We start from the raw sequence: 17,429 nt of genomic DNA on the forward strand, positions 1-17,429 counted from the left end.
GGTATTTAAGAACCAAGATGCTACAAAGATAATGTCATCTAAGTAGAATTGATAGGTCCAGCCTACCCTTCTCTTGATGTGATCTCAGTTCGCTAGCGTGGCCCCAGACTGACCCGAACAAGAGTGAAATGAGGGTCTCTTGTAATGTGTATAGATACATCCCTGCCACCATTTCTGATTCTTCTCCTGTTGAAGGAAGCAGCCATTCATTCCTCTCTTAAGAATGGTGATGAGCTCATCTCCCTTGGCATTTTCTGTAGGCAATAAAACGGATTTGAAGGTTCTGGACCTCAGGCCCTCAGCTGTGCCGAGCACTCGGCCTATTGGGCATAACAGTAGCATGTTTCACTGGAACTAGACCGATTCCCTGCTCCCCGCTCTGGTACGTTCTCATCTCGTTAACTATTTTCCTGCTTTGGTTTGGATTTAGGCTAACATTTCCGAAGTGGAAGTGTCCATTCCATCCAAGCTTCACAACTCCCTCATCGGCACCAAAGGCCGCTTAATCCGCTCCATCATGGAAGAGTGTGGGGGGGTGCACATCCACTTTCCCACTGAAGGCTCAGGCATCGACACTGTGGTTATCAGGGGCCCTGCCCCCGATGTGGAGAAAGCGAAAAGGCAGCTATTACACCTGGCAGAAGAGAAGGTGAGTGGGAAGTGAGGCTTGGGGGGCCGGCGGGGGAGGCTGGGGTTTTCTGGCAGGGAAGCCAAGGAAGCCCCCCCCCCCCCGTCCCCCCTCCTTGCACGCTTGCCTCTCTTTGTTTCGGCTTACACAGCAGGTCAGGGGTCATGAATGCTTTGGTAATGATCTGAGATGGGGTTGGAAGGGGCAGCACATCTCCCTTGTAGCATTTAGTTTGTGGGAGCATTTTATGAATTACATCTTTATAAGTCAGGCTTTTACTGCTTAGCTTACCCAGGATGCACTTAGATTCTCCCCAGCACCCTCAAAGCACCACATCTTGTTGGTAGGACCTTAGGTAGATTGTCTCACTTCTTTCATATGGAAGTGCTCTGGCCGCTTCCCCCTGATGCCCTCCTTGGTGTTGTAGTTCAGGGTTGTGAAGCAGCGCCCAGGGGCAGGAGAGGGGGGCTGGCCTGACTCTGGGGGGATTGTACCAAAGGCTGGTTCATTGTCTCTTCAAACCTCCTAAGTCAATTGCTTGTCTCTGAAGACTTGTTCTTGTGCTGACTTCAGACCCTGCTCTGCTTGAAGCCAGGACCCGAGCCCAACATTCAGTGCAGGATGTGGGAGAGAAGGGTGAACCACAGAGTCAAGGGAGAAAGATGGCAGGACCAGTGCTGGCCCAGCTTCAGCAGTGCCCACCTGTCTGTGCTCAGGCCCTGCCTCGCCCTTAGAATGGGTTGGCCTTAGGGACTTTTTTTTTATTAGGAATTAACAGGACAGATAAAAGTGTCCAGATGGTTAGACTGGTGGTCCACGTAGAGGCTGAAGCCCCCCAGTCAGGTCAGAGGGGTCTGTAGTCCTCTGGGTGTCTTGTCTGTGGCTTAACCAGGGCCCTGGGAATTGTATTTGGCAGCAAACCAAGAGTTACACCGTGGATCTGCGTGCCAAACCTGAGTATCACAAGTTCCTGATTGGCAAAGGGGGTGGCAATATTCGGAAGGTGCGGGACAACACTGGAGCCCGGATCATTTTCCCCACATCTGAAGACAAGGACCAGGAGCTGATCACAATCATTGGGACAGAGGAGGCTGTCAGAGAAGCCCAGAAGGAGCTGGAGAGTCTCATAAAGAACCTGGTAAGCCCGACCCCTGCTTGGGTTCCTTTTGTCTGCATGCTGTAGTGACCACATCACAAGCGTCTGAAACATGGGGCCCCCCGTAAGGCTGTCGCCATCCTGGCTCACACATGATGTTGCCTGCCATTGGTGGGCGCAGGCCCCTCATATGATTCTTTTTAGTTTTTCTTCTTGTGAGCAGTCGTGACTTTTGAGCTTTAATTCTAACACATGGTCTTTGGTTTCCTCTTTAGTTAGCCACATGTAACAGTAATAAGTGGCTGTTTACAAACCATCTTATACGCACTCTCCGTTTGAGATGGCCTCATTTTGACTTGTTTGACGTGAACTCGGGAGGAAAGGAAAGCCCTTGGAAGTTTCTCAGTTGGGCTTTTCATAGACTTCCAGCACAAGAGTTCTTATCCAACCTTACTTTTCCCACTTCTGTGTTCTTTGTAGGATAACGTGGTAGAAGACTGCATGCTGGTCGACCCTCGGCATCACCGCCACTTTGTCATCCGAAGAGGCCAGGTCTTACGGGAGATTGCCGAGGAATACGGCGGCGTGATGGTCAGCTTCCCCCGTTCTGGCACTCAGAGCGACAAAGTTACACTCAAAGGAGCCAAAGATTGTGTGGAGGCAGCCAAGAAACGCATCCAGGAGATCATCGAGGACTTGGTGTGTGCTCTTTGCGAGGGGGGGGAGGGAGAGGGCTGTGACTTGTTGGAGTCATGGTTCTTGGTAAGGTTTTAGTCGGACATTGTTGGGAGCTCCCCGTGCCGTGTCCACATGGGCAGTGTTTCTGTTGGATCATGATGGGAAAAAAGCACCTTTAGGTTTCTGGTCCTTCGTTCCTGTGGAGGTCTGGCTCTGATCTTCATGGTACTCAGATTGACTAAAGGCAACATTTCCTGTCTGATGCTTTTGTGTTTGCTTGGAAAAAGAGTTTGGCCTTCAGGGCCTGGTGTAGTGACAGGTTGGAACTGCCTCGGTGGGTTACAAAAATATGTTTGGTTTATGTCTATGAGAAGTGGGGGGAAAGTATTAGACTTTCCTTGGCTTGAGCCTTAGATGCTCCCTGGAAGGCAGAAATAAGGAGGGAAGAGTAGTCTGGAGATGTGAGGCTGGAGGCAGAACTAGGAGCAGAAATTAGACTGCTGTAGCACATGAGCACACATGGGGAAGTGGAAGTGGACCCTGGAGCCCTGTGGGTGCCAGTCCCAGGCATCATCTGATGGCCTGTCCTGCACTTTGGGGAGGCCCATTTAACACCTATAGGCAGAGGAGGTGGAAAAGAAGGAAAGGACCATCAGGAAGCTCTTGTGGACCAAATTGACCAGGGTGACCACAGTGTGAGTAAGGGGAAAATGTTGAAAAACTGGAAGCAACAAGATTTAGTGCAGTGGGTTCACTTTGATGGATCAAAGAGAGAGAAGAGTTGAGAATGACAGAAATTTAAGAGCCTGTGAGATAGAAAGAATGATGGAGATTTTTTGAGAAGAGATGGGGAGGAAAAGATAAAGATGAGCTGAGTTTGGGATGTTGAGAGCATAGTTGGTGGTAAAGGCCTTGATGAGCACTGATAGGGAGATTTGGGGGCCTTGTGTGTAGCTATGGGAGCTGATGGTCCCTTAGAGAGTGTGTAAAAAGAGGGGATGATGGGGTACAGTAGGGACAATGAGGACAGGCATGAGTGGACACGCCATCTCCACTGAGCAGCATCATGAAAACCAGCAAGGAGAGTGTTCAGAAGAGCAGAGCACCTGACAGTGTCAGGGGATCTGGGCATGTTGGAGAGCAGCAGTGAAGTGGACAGAAGATGGAGAGGTCATTTTGGGGGACAAGTTGCTAGGGGTTGGAAGGCAGACCCTTCAGCTGCAGCAATGGAGAATTTGCAAGGATGTGTCCTTGGGATCTGGGGCCAGGGAACCAGAATGAAGCGTGGACTTGGGAAGAAAAGATTAATAATCTCCATTTCTCCACTAAAGGATAAAATAGTCCAGAGAGAAAGGAAAGGGGTTGTGTCCTCAGAAAGGAAGCTTTGGAACATTTTTGTGGCCAGATTTTCGGGAAAAAAGCTGTCGTTTCTAAGCCCTGTAAAAATTTGATTCCAGTTTATAATTGCCATTCCCTTTGGTCAAGGATTAGCTTTCAGAGGAAGCAATTCATGTCATGTCTTGACATATGTCATGTCACTAATAAGTCAATTAAATTTGCATGGCTCTGAGGTTCTCACTCACACTCATCAGATCGGTGCATTAATGTACACTTGTAGCAGCTGTGATTTGGTCCGGTCATTCCAGAAAGTTGTTTGGAGCCCCAAACCTACTCAGTGGCACGTGCCTTCTTCCCACTGATGTCTCTGCTAGCTTGTATCCCTCAAAGAGAGGCGAAGGGCTGGAGGCTGAGGAGGGGGTGCCTATCAACTGGGAATGGCCAGACCTGCGATGGGATAGGAATGGAGCGGAGTTCTGTGGTGTTGCAAGAAATGATGAAGGGGGTAATTTGAGAGAATGCTGGGGAAGACTTAACGATAGCCAACTTTTATAGAGTATGTTAAAAGCTTATTTTTTGGTTGGTTTGTTTTTCAAGTAGGGGTGGGTGGGAGAGAAAAGTAAATGCTTATTAATTTTTTAAAAAACAATTAAATACAGTGTATAAAAGAGCTGATAAGTGGGAGGATGTGTCACAGAGAGAGGATACAGTTGAGATTGGGTCACCCCACTTTGTAGTCTATCCATTTGACTTGGTGTCTATCTTCCTTCAGGGCTTTTAATGGTGGAGAAGGCCAATGGTAGGAGTCATCCAGGCTTGGGATTGGAAAGGGATGAGCAATGATAGGACAGGGTATCAAGGACTGAGGAAAGTGCCACGTTAACCTGGTGAGCTCAAGGGCCCAGATTTTGAGGGGAGGGAGGGAAGCCAGAGCAAGGACAGTGGTCCGAGAAGGCTGGAGAGATGATAGGGCTTAGTGAGGGCAACTGGTTGTGACTGACAGAATTTCAGAGCTGGGGGTTTTGGAGGTAAGATCCTGGGGTGGTGGATGGGCAGGGTCTGACCCATCTCCATGTTTGTGCTGGAGCAGAAGTCACACACAGGCAATGAGGAGCAAGTTGAAGACATGAGAAACGAGAGTTTGAAGACATTGAAGCCTCCAGGTTGAGACCCTGGAGTTTGAGATGGGGACAGACTGATCACTGAACTCTATGAGGAAGGAGGAAGATCCCAAGATCCTTGAAATTTGGCACTAAGAGTGATCTGCATGAAAGGAAAGGCTGCTGGGTGCAAGGGAGAGCCTGGGGACAAGAAACTGTTCTGCTCTCGCTCCTGGGACAAGACCAAGCACAGACGGGGGCTGCAAAGGGAAAGCGGCTGAAGATACGACTTGGTCTGGGGAGAACCAGCCTCCTCTGTTGGACGGCATGGGACAGGAAGAGGCCTGATGGGAAGAGAAGTTAGCTAAAAAGGAGAGGGCCAGAGAGGAAGAAACGTCAGTTGGAGGCTAGGCCCAAGAGGGGTGGGTGTGAGAGACTTGAGCTAGGCAGCCCGAGATGCTCTGGTCCTACGGGAGGAGACGAGACCTTCACCCTCTTTCTAGAGGTACAAGAGTATTGGATTATCATTTCTTGAGCAGGGACCTGGTCTGTGCTGTGGAAAATGGTTATGCCCTGGTGGTATGGCAGGGGCGGCAAGTTGGAGGCTTACCATTTATAGTCAGGTAGCAGCTGGCAGCAGGGGATCAATGCCTCTGATCTTTTCACATTGATCCTCTCCACGATGAGTGTTTGGAATTTGACAGGCAGGACAGGGCCCCGAGATCCCCAGCAGTGAGGGAAGGCGGGGCTTCGGCTCACCATTTGGGGGATCCTTCCTGGGGTCACGGGTGGCAGCTACTGTGCTTCGCTTATTGACTTGAAAGAATGTATCATGGCAAATGGGGTCCCCTACAGATGTTTCCTTTTTTGGTTATTGTGAAGTGGGACCTTCCCCTACGGCATTTAACCACTTGTTCTTGATGTTTTCTGTCCCCCCCATGGCCGTGAAGGAGGCCCAAGTGACAATGGAGTGCGCCATCCCCCAGAAGTACCATCGCTCCATCATGGGCCCCAAAGGTTCCCGCATCCAGCAGATCACTCGGGACTACGGTGTCCAGATTAAGTTTCCTGACAGGGAGGAGAACCCAGGTTTGTGGGCGGGGCACATGGGTTCATTTGTCAGGAAGGTGTAGAGCCCCTGGTGACCTCAGGAGGCACCTTGGGGGGGGGGGGGGGGGGTCTGTCTGTGACTAGGCCTTGTGGTCATTGGTCACGTTTCTCTAGCCCTTTACAGTGTACAAAGCCCCTTTGGCACGACCAAGCTGAGACACCTGCGGGCCCCGGGAGGTGGCCTTTTCAGGGCCACACAACAAAGATGTGTCTGAGCCTGAGGTGTCTCCTCTTCCAAAGTGGGGGAAGTGGTGGGCTTGACCTGAAGCCATGCTGCTGTCTATACTCCATGGGCCTCCAGCTTCTTATGAAATCTTTCACTTGGGTGGTACATCCAGCGTTATGTTTTGTTCTCCTGGGAAAGGTGCTCTGGGTGCCAGTGGAGCTCATTGGCCATCCCCTGAACTGTGGGCACAGGTTCCGGTGTAAGCTTACCTTGAGCACAAGGCACACTGAGCTGGGTGATCCTCACTCTTGATCCCATTTGGGCTCACTTGCCCTCCAGAATCCTTCCCTCTTGTGACTATTTCTAAAGGACTTGAATGCACCTACCCCATGTTTTAGTGTGTACAGTTCTACAAGTGTGCATCCTTAGTCAATATTCCTGACTAAGTGCTCCATTGGAGGATCACCCCAGAAACACCCCCAGAACTAGGCTGAGTGCTGAGGGGGTGTTGGGGTGAGGACTTTGCGGGTACTTTGAAAGGGAGAGGCTCGTGACTTTTCCTGGCAAGCCGGGACTCAACTGAGTGCCCTCTTCCCTTGGGACAGTCCTGGGACCTGTGGGGTCAGTCCTGGGACCTGTGGCCAGGAGCCAGTGTTCACGGAGCTGGAGTGGGCTTGGTGTGGTCCTCACTCTTCCCTCTGTTTCTTTTCTCCCTCTTAGTCCTGCTTCCTCCTCCTGGCCCTTCCTTACCAGCAGCCATGCCTTGGTTCTTGATCACCCTTGACATTCAGGTTTCTACCTCTAGCCTTGCCCTCTTTTCCAAGCTCGGCAGCCTCTGTCTCAAGCTGCCTTCCGTCCAGTTGTGGCCAAGACCAAGGATTTCATCTTGTCCCACTCATTAGTGTCACTCTCTCAGGTTTAAAATGGCAGCTGGCCCTGGGACTCTGCCTCTTCCCGTCCCTCCTGACCCCGACTCGGGGCCCTGGGCAGTTTTTCCCTTCCCCTTGATTCCCACTGTCTGCAGGACCATGACCACTGGCTTCTTGGGCTCAATTTTTTTCTTCTTCCTCCTGCTCAGCATAAAAATGTTTATGATGAAATCAAAATGCTCCTTCCTCTTAAGGCTGCCTCATCTGACTGATCACAGTCCTTGTTCTGGTCCACTTTGTTCGGGTCTGACTCTAGGGCTTCGCTTCTTCCCAGTGGCCCAGTGTGGAGCAGCCAAACTCGAGGGGTCTTTGGTACCCACTAGCCTCTGCCTTCATGTCCTCCCTGCTTCTCTGTAATCTGTTACATTTCTGCCTCCCCTGTGAAGCCTTCCTCCTCTGTGTCCTTATCATTTTGGGCTTAAGCTTTGGGGCAGGGGAGATGTGTGTCTGTGCATCTGTCTGCGTGTCTATACATCTGTGTTTGCATGTGTCTATCTTTGTCCATCCTCTTCCCCCAATTAGGTGGTTGGCTGCATCAAACTAGATCGTTCTAGCCAATTTTGTTCTCTCTTCAATCACGGAGCATGATGTTGTGTACACACTCAGCATCGACTCAGCCAGAATATTCCAGGTTTTGCCTCCGTGGCAGTCTTGGAACTCTGCTTAGGTTGGGTGTGTTTTTTTAATAAGAATTCCTTCGATCACGTGGCCTCAGTAGTATCCTTTATCTTCCTCCTGGTGAAGGTAGCAGGAACTCTAAGTTGCACCCTCAGGGTCCCCTTTACTCCTCACTCTTCCCTATCTGTGGGAAGATGCTTTGAGCAGTGTACGAGTTTCATTGTCAAACATTAAGGGGGAGACTTGGAGGACAGATCTACTAATATTCTATTGCTTCAGATACCAAATGATCTGCAGGTTAATAGGGAGCTGAACAAGAATTGGAGAGCATGATGCAAGCTTGCTGAGGGAGCCAAGCAGTCAGAACATCTCCCTCCTCCTCTTCCCCCTTCTCTCCACACCCCCCCCCACCCCCCCATACACACACTATGAGCCTGGCTTGTGTGCTGCCCCCCCCTCCCCCCCGGCCGCAAAGTCTGTTCTACTTTAGGAATGTAATCAATTATAATAATAATAAAACCAGCAGATATGATTATTCAATAGATGCAGGGAAAACGTTTGACCAAACAGAGTGCCTGTTCCTGCTGAAAACACAAGAAAGCATAAAGCCAGGTGCAGGTGTCAGCTGAAACAGAAATGAGGGCCGAGGCCTCGCAGCCCGATTGTAGGGGCACAAGTTTAGAGAAAAGCCATTTTGGGCAAGAAGTGATGGAAAGAGAAATCCCCTTTAAAATAACCACAGGCAGTATAAAAAAATTGAGTCTTCTTGCGGAGACAACGGAGCTGTGTGGACACCATTTCAAATCCTATCTCAGTTTCCTCATCTGGAAAATGGTTAATAATAGCACCTACTTCCCAGGGTGATTGTGAGGATCAAATGAGATGAGACCTGTTAAGTGCTTTTCAAACTTAAAGGGCTAAAGAAATGCACATTTTTTGTTGTTTATCATTATTCCCTCCTCCTGGTGCTTGATAAATCTTTGTTGACTGACCAGTAGAGAGGGAGATGCGGGTTTCTTGTTGGGGTCCATGGGCCTGACCATTAGCCTTAAGATTGCTTGGATGAGAACCTGCAAAACGTAGAGGTGACTTGCCATTAGTGACACTGATTGTCTCTGTCTTAGCTCCCATCATCGAGCCAGCCGTTCAAGAAAATGGAGACGAAATGGGGGAGGGGAAGTATCTCAAAGATGGAGATCCCAGCTCTCCAAGGAAATGTGACATCATCATCATTTCTGGTCGAAAAGAGAAGTGCGAGGCCGCCAAGGAAGCTCTCGAGGTTGGTCAATTTTTTTTTTTTTTGGGGGGGGGGGAGTTGGGGCCCAGTGTGCAGTGTGTGTGTATTTAAAAATGAGACAGATCTCATTTACTCCAAAGCTCTGGTGTATGGGAGACACTTGCCCAAGCCGTCCGTTCCTCCTCCAGGGGGAGGTCATTCGTAGTTGCTTTGGATATTTTTCCAATTCAAGTGAATTAAGATTAATCTTCACTGGAAGTTCCTTCTTCCCTCCTTACAAGAAGGTTGGCAGGGAGCGGGCAGCTTATTTCCAACAAAGTGATAGCTGCTCTTTCATGGCACTCGGCTCCTTCTGCTTTGCCTGATGAGCTAAGCGCTGGGAGAGGTTTAGGAGGTTCTGGGAAGCCCGCTGCCCTTGTGGGCGGCTTCCCTCTGGAAGTCCAAGGCGAGGCTGGGCTTGGCCTGTGCTCTGCAGGCCCCCGGTTTCTAACATTTCTCTGCCTTTGTTCTTTTAGGCACTGGTTCCTGTCACCATTGAGGTAGAGGTGCCCTTTGATCTCCATCGCTACATAATTGGGCAGAAAGGAAGTGGAATCCGCAAAATGATGGATGAGTTTGAGGTCAGGGATGTTCTTGGCTGCTGCCCCAGTTCAGTTCCTTCCCTGCTTCTGAGAAGCTCCTCTTCTGATACTCTGCCGAAGGGCACATAAGACCTCTTTTCAGCAATCTCTGACAAGCTGACCACATGCACTAGTAGTCTGCTGCTGCTGTTGGGAGCCTCAATCTGTGGGTCTCCCAAACGTGCAGCAGGCTGTCTGCACACAGCCCCTTGGGGTCACCATCAAGAACCCCCATGCTTGTCTTTTGTACCCCTGGGTTAATATCCAGTAATTTCATGTAGTCTGCCTTGGGTGGCCTCCTGTGTTCACCCACTTTGGGTGGGCCCGGTACCCACGCCATGCTTGAGGCTGTGCTGTGGCCCCAAGGCCTCTAGAGACCACAGAATAGTTCCCAGCTTTCTTCACTTTCAGCCTGGTGGGATTTCAGGGGAAAGGGTCCTTCCTGCTTCCTCTTGGAACTTAATCCCATTTGACAGGTTGGTTAGCTCGGGGAACATAAGTTGATGCATTTTGTCTTGTCGTTTAGGTGAATATCCAAGTCCCAGCTCCTGAGCTGCAGTCGGACATCATTGCCATCACTGGCCTTGTTGCCAACCTGGACCGAGCGAAGGCCGGCCTCCTGGAACGAGTGAGGGAGCTGCAGGCTGAGCAGGAAGATCGGGTAAGAACCTGCATCCGTCCTTGGCCTGCATCTCCTATAGTCGGATGCTTCTGGAGGCAGATGTGTGCATTTTAATGGTGACTATTTGGGAAGGCATCCTTTATATTGTTGGGACCTAGAGAAATTAACTTGTGATTGTTGGTTCCAGTTGGTCCTGGCGGGCCTAGAAAGAGGGGTTCTTAGACATGGGTTTCTTCACAGATGCAAATTCGATTCACATTTTTAAAAATTTCATGTCTTTATTGGGAAGCTAATACTGGCTAATTTGAGTCTGGGAGCTGGCAGGTCTTTACTAGCACCTTTCATTTATGTGGGTTCAGAGTGTGGCCAATTGAGATAAAACCCCGAGTTTGACTTTGAGGCAGGGAAGACTTGGGTCCAGCGGCCCCTCTAATGTGCCACCAGGTGAGCGTGGCGTGACGCAAAGGCTGCTGCTTCGGCGTAGCTCTTAGCTGACAGCTAATTCTCATCCAAGTACCCTGAAGTGTGTGTGAGACAGAGACAAGTATTCATGTTGGCAGGTTTGGCTGATGGCCTGCTCTCCCATCCTGCATGCAGTGGGTCACTGTAATAGTCACAGCCTTTTTTCAGACATGACCTTAATTAAAAAGTGCCTGAGGCTCCCCACATGGGACGTGGGTAAGGGTTGCTATGGAATGTTGTATTGGCCATCTGAGGGCTCTCCTCCCAAGCCCCGCAGAACCTGTGAAATGTTCCAGGTCACACATCCATCAGGTGGCATGAAATGGATCCTCATTAGGGTTGTGTGACCCTCATTCACCGGCATCCTACATTGTTCACTGTCCAGTAGATGATGAAAGGACGGAGAGAAACAAAGGCATCTTTTGGGTGGGGGCCAGGACGGAATACAGTCAGGGTTAAGTGATTTGTTCAGGGTCACACAGCTAGTAAGTGTCACGTGTCTGAGATCAGATTTGAACTCGAGTCTTCCTGATTCCACTTGAGACCCTTCACTGCTTCCCAAAGGCAGCTTCCTTACAGAGCTCTACTAGGGTCTCCATTTTCTCCTTTCACATTTTGTTCTCTCCTTTGTAGGCTTTGAGAAGCTTTAAGCTGAATGTCACCGTAGACCCCAAATATCACCCTAAAATTATTGGGAGGAAGGGGGCAGTGATCACCCAGATCCGTATGGAACACGAAGTGAACATCCAATTTCCTGACAAGGATGATGAAAACCAGGTGAGAAGCAGCAGCAGAGGAGAGCTCACCTGTGTCCCAGGAAGGCAGATGGCTGGATAGACGAGCTTTTTGGGGTGGGGTGTCTGGGCAGGGCTGTTGGGTTGTGTAGTCTTGGGGGGAGGCACCACTATGCAGTTGGCCTCCTGGCTGGTCTCCCTGCCTCACTTTGCCACTCCTGGTCATCTTCCCTGGGGCGTCAGGTGGAGCTTCCTAAAGAAAGTTCCCCGGGCCCCTCTCTGTCTTTGTCTCTTGCTGTCCCCCTCCCCTCACATAGAGTCCATAAGCCTCAATGGATGCTCAATGTCATCTCCAGGACTTACTGTGTCGTCCTCTGTTTTTCCAAGCCCTTCCTAAAATGCGTTGTCTGCAGCGGCAGCCTAGCACAGGACACTTGCCCTCCCTTCTGTGTATTTTCTCTGGCGGTCCCTTGTCCTGAAATTCTCCCTCCTCATCCGTCTGCTGCCTTCCTTCCTGACTCCGTTAACATCCCACCTTGTCCAGGAAGCTTTGCCTCATTCTCCTTAATGCTGAATCCTCACCTTCCACAGTGTCGCATCCTGTTCCCCCAAGTTAGTCTGGTTTTCCTCCAGCTCTTAGCATAGGCCTGGCACACAATAGATATTTAACAGTGCTTATTCCCTTGTTCCCTTCACTCACCAGAGAGTTGCCTCTGTGCGGTTGCCATTTTGGGACGCCTTTTGGCGCTGTTGAGGGGGTGGCCGCTGCTGTGGCTGCTTGATGGCGTAGGGGGAAGAAGACTTCTACAGAGGTCTGCCCCCTGGCTTCAGATGAGTCAGCCAGGGAGTTGCTCCACCGACTCTGCAGCCGTGTTCCTTGTCACACTGAAGGGTCAGGAGTTGCCTGCCCATGGCTTGTCCTTGTTCCTTTCCAGTACTCCGAGTCTGGGGTCTCATTCTCTCTCTGCTTGTTGCTCTTTGCTCGAGGTTTCCTCTGATTTCCTAATTGGGTTTGGGCTTTGTCCAGACTGGGCTTCCAGGCCCTCCTGGGGCTCCAGCACATGGCCTTGTGGACAAGCACCTTCCCCGATTGCCCCGGAGCCAGGCTGCCCCTTACTGGTCCTTCTGCTGGCTTTTCCTGCCGGAGGTTTGAAACAATCTGTGTCCATCTGTGTCAGAGTCTCCCTGGAGCCACATTTCCTTGTCACTAGAGGACTTGGAGACTGCCTCCCCACTGCCTATTTCTTGGATGTCAGCTCCTCGGTTAGGTTTTTTTGGCTTTTGAGGATTCCTAGATGGACCTTGTCTGCCCCCGGCACACTGGGCTCCTCCTGCCGCCCATGTGTCTGACTTCTCCCTGTTGTAAAGGGACCTTTCCCTCTATCCCAGGCTGCTTGGCCTGTGCTGGGAGCTTGTTTCTCAGAACATCCCTTTTTTTCCCCCATTAGAGTATAGTTAGTTGGAATGCCAGCCTTTAATTAAGCTGACTCAGCTTGGTGTCTTGTGTGGACATTCCTTAAATACACATCAGTTTACTTGGAAAGGAAGTTCCCCTCCGTGGGGACCCCCTTGGCCTACCCTTCTCATCGTGCTGATTCTGTTCTCCTTTAAGGCACAGGACCAAATTACCATCACAGGCTACGAAAAGAACACAGAAGCCGCTCGTGATGCCATCATGAAAATTGTCGGCGAGCTGGAGCAGATGGTCTCGGAGGACGTCTCTCTGGACCACCGCGTCCATGCCCGCATCATCGGAGCCCGAGGCAAGGCCATCCGCAAAATCATGGATGAATTCAAAGTGAGTGGGGCCCAGACGTGGGGTGGGCTGGAAGGAGACAGCCCATGCGCTGGGCCCTGAGGTGGCAGTGAGCCCGCATGTGAGCCACATCTTGGGGGGCAAAAGGGTGACTGGTTTGCCAGCAGATGCAACTGTAGTTGCCAGTGGACATCCCTGATTGTGTGCTCTTTGTGTCTTTAAAGTTGTTTTTACTGTGAATGTGGTGCATGTAGGGCCACAGGGACTGAGAACTCAGCTGTGTGGTGCCCCCAGCTAGGATGGTGGGGGCTCTGGGGGCTGGGCTGTCCATGGTCCTTCCCTGAGCATTCATTGAGTTGCCCAAGTGATCTTTCCTTGGAGTCAATGGGGCAGCCTGGAGATACCAAGGTCAGACTGGGAATTGGCGGGCGTCCGGGCAGAGCGAAGGCGGTTCTTGGGACTCGGCCGTGGTGTCTTGCAGGTGGACATCCGTTTCCCGCAGAGTGGAGCCCCTGACCCTAACTGTGTGACTGTGACCGGCCTTCCTGATAATGTAGAGGAAGCCATTGATCACATCCTCAACCTGGAGGAGGAATATGTGAGTGTCGTGGGAAGGGTTGGGGCAGGGGCGAAAGGCACAGGCGGGTACAGACTGGGGAGGCTGGGCTCCACTCCGGTTTGGTGCCTTCCTCCTTTCCCTACCAGGCAGGGCTCGATTTATCAGAGAGCAGACGTCACCCAGATTTAGGGTCAGTCTCCTAGAAAGCGCCTCAGGCTCTTGGGCCATCTTGTGCTTGGCCCCTTCTTCCTTAGTCCCTCTGACTTGTTCAGGCCCCGTGCCTCAGTTTCCTTGTGTGTGAATTGGGTGTGATGATGCCCCAGGCCACTTTGAGGCATATTATGAGGATTCTGAGAGATGAAGGCCCAAGTCAGCCCCAGGGGGAGAGGGAGACTGGGGGGCTGTGAGTCTGTGGCTGACCCAGAGCCCATTTGGAGTCCCACGCCGGCACCGACAGCCTCCGGTCATTGTGAAGCAGTGTTCTGGGAGGTGGAGGGGGCAGGGGCGGCCCAGTCGTGGTCCCACAATATCCTCTGACCCGGAACTTCCTTCTGTGCTGGCTTGACAGCTGGCGGATGTGGTGGACAGCGAGGCTCTGCAGGCGTACATGAAGCCCCCTGCCCACGAAGAGGCCAAGGCTCCTTCCAAGGGCTTTGTGGTGAGGGATGCCCCCTGGGCGGCCGGCAGCAGCGACAAGGTAAGGGCCGGCCGGGGCTTGGTCCTGCATGGGGGGTGACCCTGGTGCAGGAGGCTGGGCCACACTGGGGGGGCATGGGCCGCCATTTGGCCCCCCACCTCAGCATGACGTCGTGATTCCCCGGGGGTGGTCGGGAGGTGACTTCCTCGGAGCCTGCCTCAGGGAGTGGTGACCTCTGTCCCCCCTTCTCTCCCTAGGCTCCTGACATGAGCAGCTCCGAAGATTTTCCAAGCTTTGGGGCTCAGGTAGCCCCTAAGACTCTCCCTTGGGGCCCCAAACGATAATGATCAGAACGGAGAAACGTCTCCAGCTGCCAACCTGAAACTACCCCACCATGAATACTGTGTCTTAATCTGACCCAGCGGCTGGATCCTATGTAAATTGTGTGTCCCCTCCCACCCCCACTCCCAGCCCCACCCACCCCCACGAGGTCTCCTAGTGAAGCCTGGAGTGCTGGGTCCTGCGTGCTGGCCGCAGTGGCTCACGACCATAGGTAGCATCCACTTGGCACTCAGAATCTGTTCCGTGACATCTCCACTCTGGGACAGACTTTCCACTGTTTTAAACACTAAAATCACAAGTGAAATGCTTCATAATAAAGTAATTGAGACTTTCTAAGCTTCCTGGTCCACTCAGCATGTCATTAGCACTCTAACCTTCATTATGAGATCTCCCTAACTGTGGCGAGGAGTCTACTTCCTGTGTCATGACCTCAGGAAATAAATTTCCTTGACTTTATAAAAGCCAAAACGTTTGCCCTCTTCCTTTCCCCAGCTCTTCCACTTTTGGGTTTGTTTTTGGTGGTTGTTTTATCCCAGGCCTTCCTTTCATAGAGCCGGTCCGCTTTCTGCCACCTGCCTAAAAAGGCCACTTAGCACAGGACGTAGAACGGGGACAGAGTCAGAATTGGACAGTGAGGGCGAGGGACTAGCGTTGATGGCAGAAGGGACCAGAGAGGCACCGGGGACGAGTAGCTGCTCAGTTAGCCTAGCGTGGTCCTCGCCGAGGGCTGAGACCACCCAGACTCCACAACCCCCCACCCTCAGCCCGCCGGTGGCCTCCCTGGGACGGAAGATCCGCACAAAACAAACCAAACCCAGAAAAGCGGTTCCCGCTCCCTTTCCCTTTGTTCCTCCCTTGCAAAGTCAGCCCGCCTCGATGACAGTATTAGCAGGATAGACCTGGCTTTGTGGACGGCGTGTGCCCGGCTGAGGGAGCCCTAAGGAGAGGCGGGCAGAGCCGACCGCCTTGGCCAGGGAGCCTGGAGGAAGAACGGCTTGATTCTCGTTCTCTCTCTCTCTCTCTCTCTCTCTTACTTCACCTCCTCCGGTCCCTGCCCTCCCTCCCCCAGAACAAGACAGAACCAACACTATTCCCGATTGCCTTCTTTCTACCTCAGAAGCCAGCGTGGTGGGGTCTCCTGCCCCTGGCCTCTTGATTTAGACTCTAAGTTTGTAATTCTTTTTGTTGGCCACAGTCCCCTAAGCGGTCGGGGCTTCTTTGGAGGGGCCTTTCGGTGGGGGGTGGACATGGCGTGGCCCGTGCAGGGATGCCCCAGCCATGCCAGAGAGTGGGGAGTGCCGCATGGAAGCCGCTCATCGGCTCCCGTTGGTCTGGAGAGGCGAGGCAGGATGGGGCCCTGGGAGCAGACCTCCTTTTCTGCATGGCTCCAGCATCCATCCCTCTGGGCTTCTGGTAGCTCCGCCCCGACCACTGGACTTGGCAGAAAGGGGCTCTGTGCAAGCCCCCTTGCCGGGCCTTACCTTTAGAGAGGCTGCTCTTCTGGCGAGAGACAACTCTGCCACGCGCACGGTCTCCTTTGTCGTCTTTGTGGGGGAGTGGAGGGGCCTCAGGAGGCGGCTCCCCCATCTCTAATCCCGGGAGTCCCCAAAGAGCCGACGGGCCCCTCTTCCCCAGTCCCGTTTCCTAGGGCGAGGCCCTCCGTTTCAGTCTCCTCCCAGCTCCTTGCTGAAACACTTGTGAAGTGTCGTCCCCTTTGCTTAGATTCCTCCTGAGAGTTTCGAACGACCCTTCGCCTGGAGGTTCCCTGGCAAAACTCCCCTGTGGTTAGAACCCGTCTTGAGTCTGCTCGTGGGCCGGAATGGCGAGTAGGGGAGGAGTGAGTGTGGGTCCCCAGCTAAAGGTGGAACTTCTTGTAGGGAGCAGACAGACTTGGGTCTTCCAGAAGAGAGTGTCCCCATGTCTCGAAGGTACCCCAAGGGGAAGGCGGGGGGGTCCGTTGTCCCCATCTTTCCCCTTCTCTTCTTTCTGCAAGTGTTTGAAAACCTTTCCTGTTGCCTGCCCTTCCCCCGGATCCTCGCGCCCCGTCCCTCCCCTCGATTCTTGTCACGGTCCATCGTCCACAGCCATCACCCCCTCCTCCCCAAGTAAATTAAATACTCTTGCAAACCTTTTGCACATCTCCATTAACTGCTAAATGTCTTAGATGCGAGTTTGATTCCTAGCGGCATATTTGTAAGCCCCCTTCCAAATTCTCGGGGCTCGCCCCTGCCCCTCCCGCCCTCCCCCTTTAAAAATAAAGGTCAGAAAATGATTGTACCTAGTACTTTGTCTCCTCGCTGCCCCCCGCGTGCGGTAAGCATCCCGGGCAGGGGGAGGGGGATTGTCTGTCCCATTTCTCGTTTTTAATGTCTTCCATATCCTATGTTTCCATGGCAACGATCCCTTGGCCTTAACTTTGGAATTTGGAGATTATATGCAAACGTGTAAAAAGGCTCATGAATATGGATGACACTGGAATTTTATAAATTCTAAAATAAAATCTGAAACAGTTGTTAGTGTGCTGGAGATTTATTTGCACCTGCTTTGGGAGGTGGGGGAGGTCAGGAGGTCCCACAGGTTCTTATCCTCAATGAGAAAGTGTATTTAAAATGCTGTGTGACTGTTACTAACATAATTCAAGGCATTGTGGAGAAGGGCCAGAGGTCAGCAGGAGCCCGGTTTAAATTTAAAGTGCTTCAGTTTCCTCCTCTGTTAAAATAGGGGTAGGAACAGCGCCTCCCTCCCCTGGTGGTTGTGACAGTCCTACTAGGTCAGAGCTTGACACAGAGGAAGTGCT

General features: G+C 52.0%; 1 protein-coding gene across 4 annotated transcripts in view; it reads left to right on the forward strand.

The window, feature by feature from the left end:
- HDLBP (high density lipoprotein binding protein) overlaps positions 1 to 17,144 on the forward strand; it is a 78,366-nt gene extending 61,222 nt beyond the window's left edge. For all 4 annotated transcript variants that reach the window (XM_031957473.1, XM_031957472.1, XM_031957471.1 and 1 more), the window contains 12 exons: positions 431 to 649; positions 1,545 to 1,766; positions 2,205 to 2,423; positions 5,791 to 5,929; positions 8,788 to 8,942; positions 9,416 to 9,520; positions 10,047 to 10,181; positions 11,238 to 11,381; positions 12,951 to 13,136; positions 13,576 to 13,692; positions 14,222 to 14,350; positions 14,548 to 17,144. In XM_031957473.1, coding sequence (XP_031813333.1) covers positions 431 to 649; positions 1,545 to 1,766; positions 2,205 to 2,423; positions 5,791 to 5,929; positions 8,788 to 8,942; positions 9,416 to 9,520; positions 10,047 to 10,181; positions 11,238 to 11,381; positions 12,951 to 13,136; positions 13,576 to 13,692; positions 14,222 to 14,350; positions 14,548 to 14,634 — 1,857 coding nt within the window. In that variant the 3' untranslated portion in view covers positions 14,635 to 17,144. The remainder of the gene's footprint in view (positions 1 to 430; positions 650 to 1,544; positions 1,767 to 2,204; positions 2,424 to 5,790; positions 5,930 to 8,787; positions 8,943 to 9,415; positions 9,521 to 10,046; positions 10,182 to 11,237; positions 11,382 to 12,950; positions 13,137 to 13,575; positions 13,693 to 14,221; positions 14,351 to 14,547) is intronic.
- The last annotated feature ends 285 nt before the right edge of the window (positions 17,145 to 17,429 follow it).

This window comes from Sarcophilus harrisii, chromosome 3 (assembly GCF_902635505.1).
Source record: "Sarcophilus harrisii chromosome 3, mSarHar1.11, whole genome shotgun sequence".
Classification (NCBI taxonomy): Eukaryota; Metazoa; Chordata; class Mammalia; order Dasyuromorphia; family Dasyuridae; genus Sarcophilus; species Sarcophilus harrisii.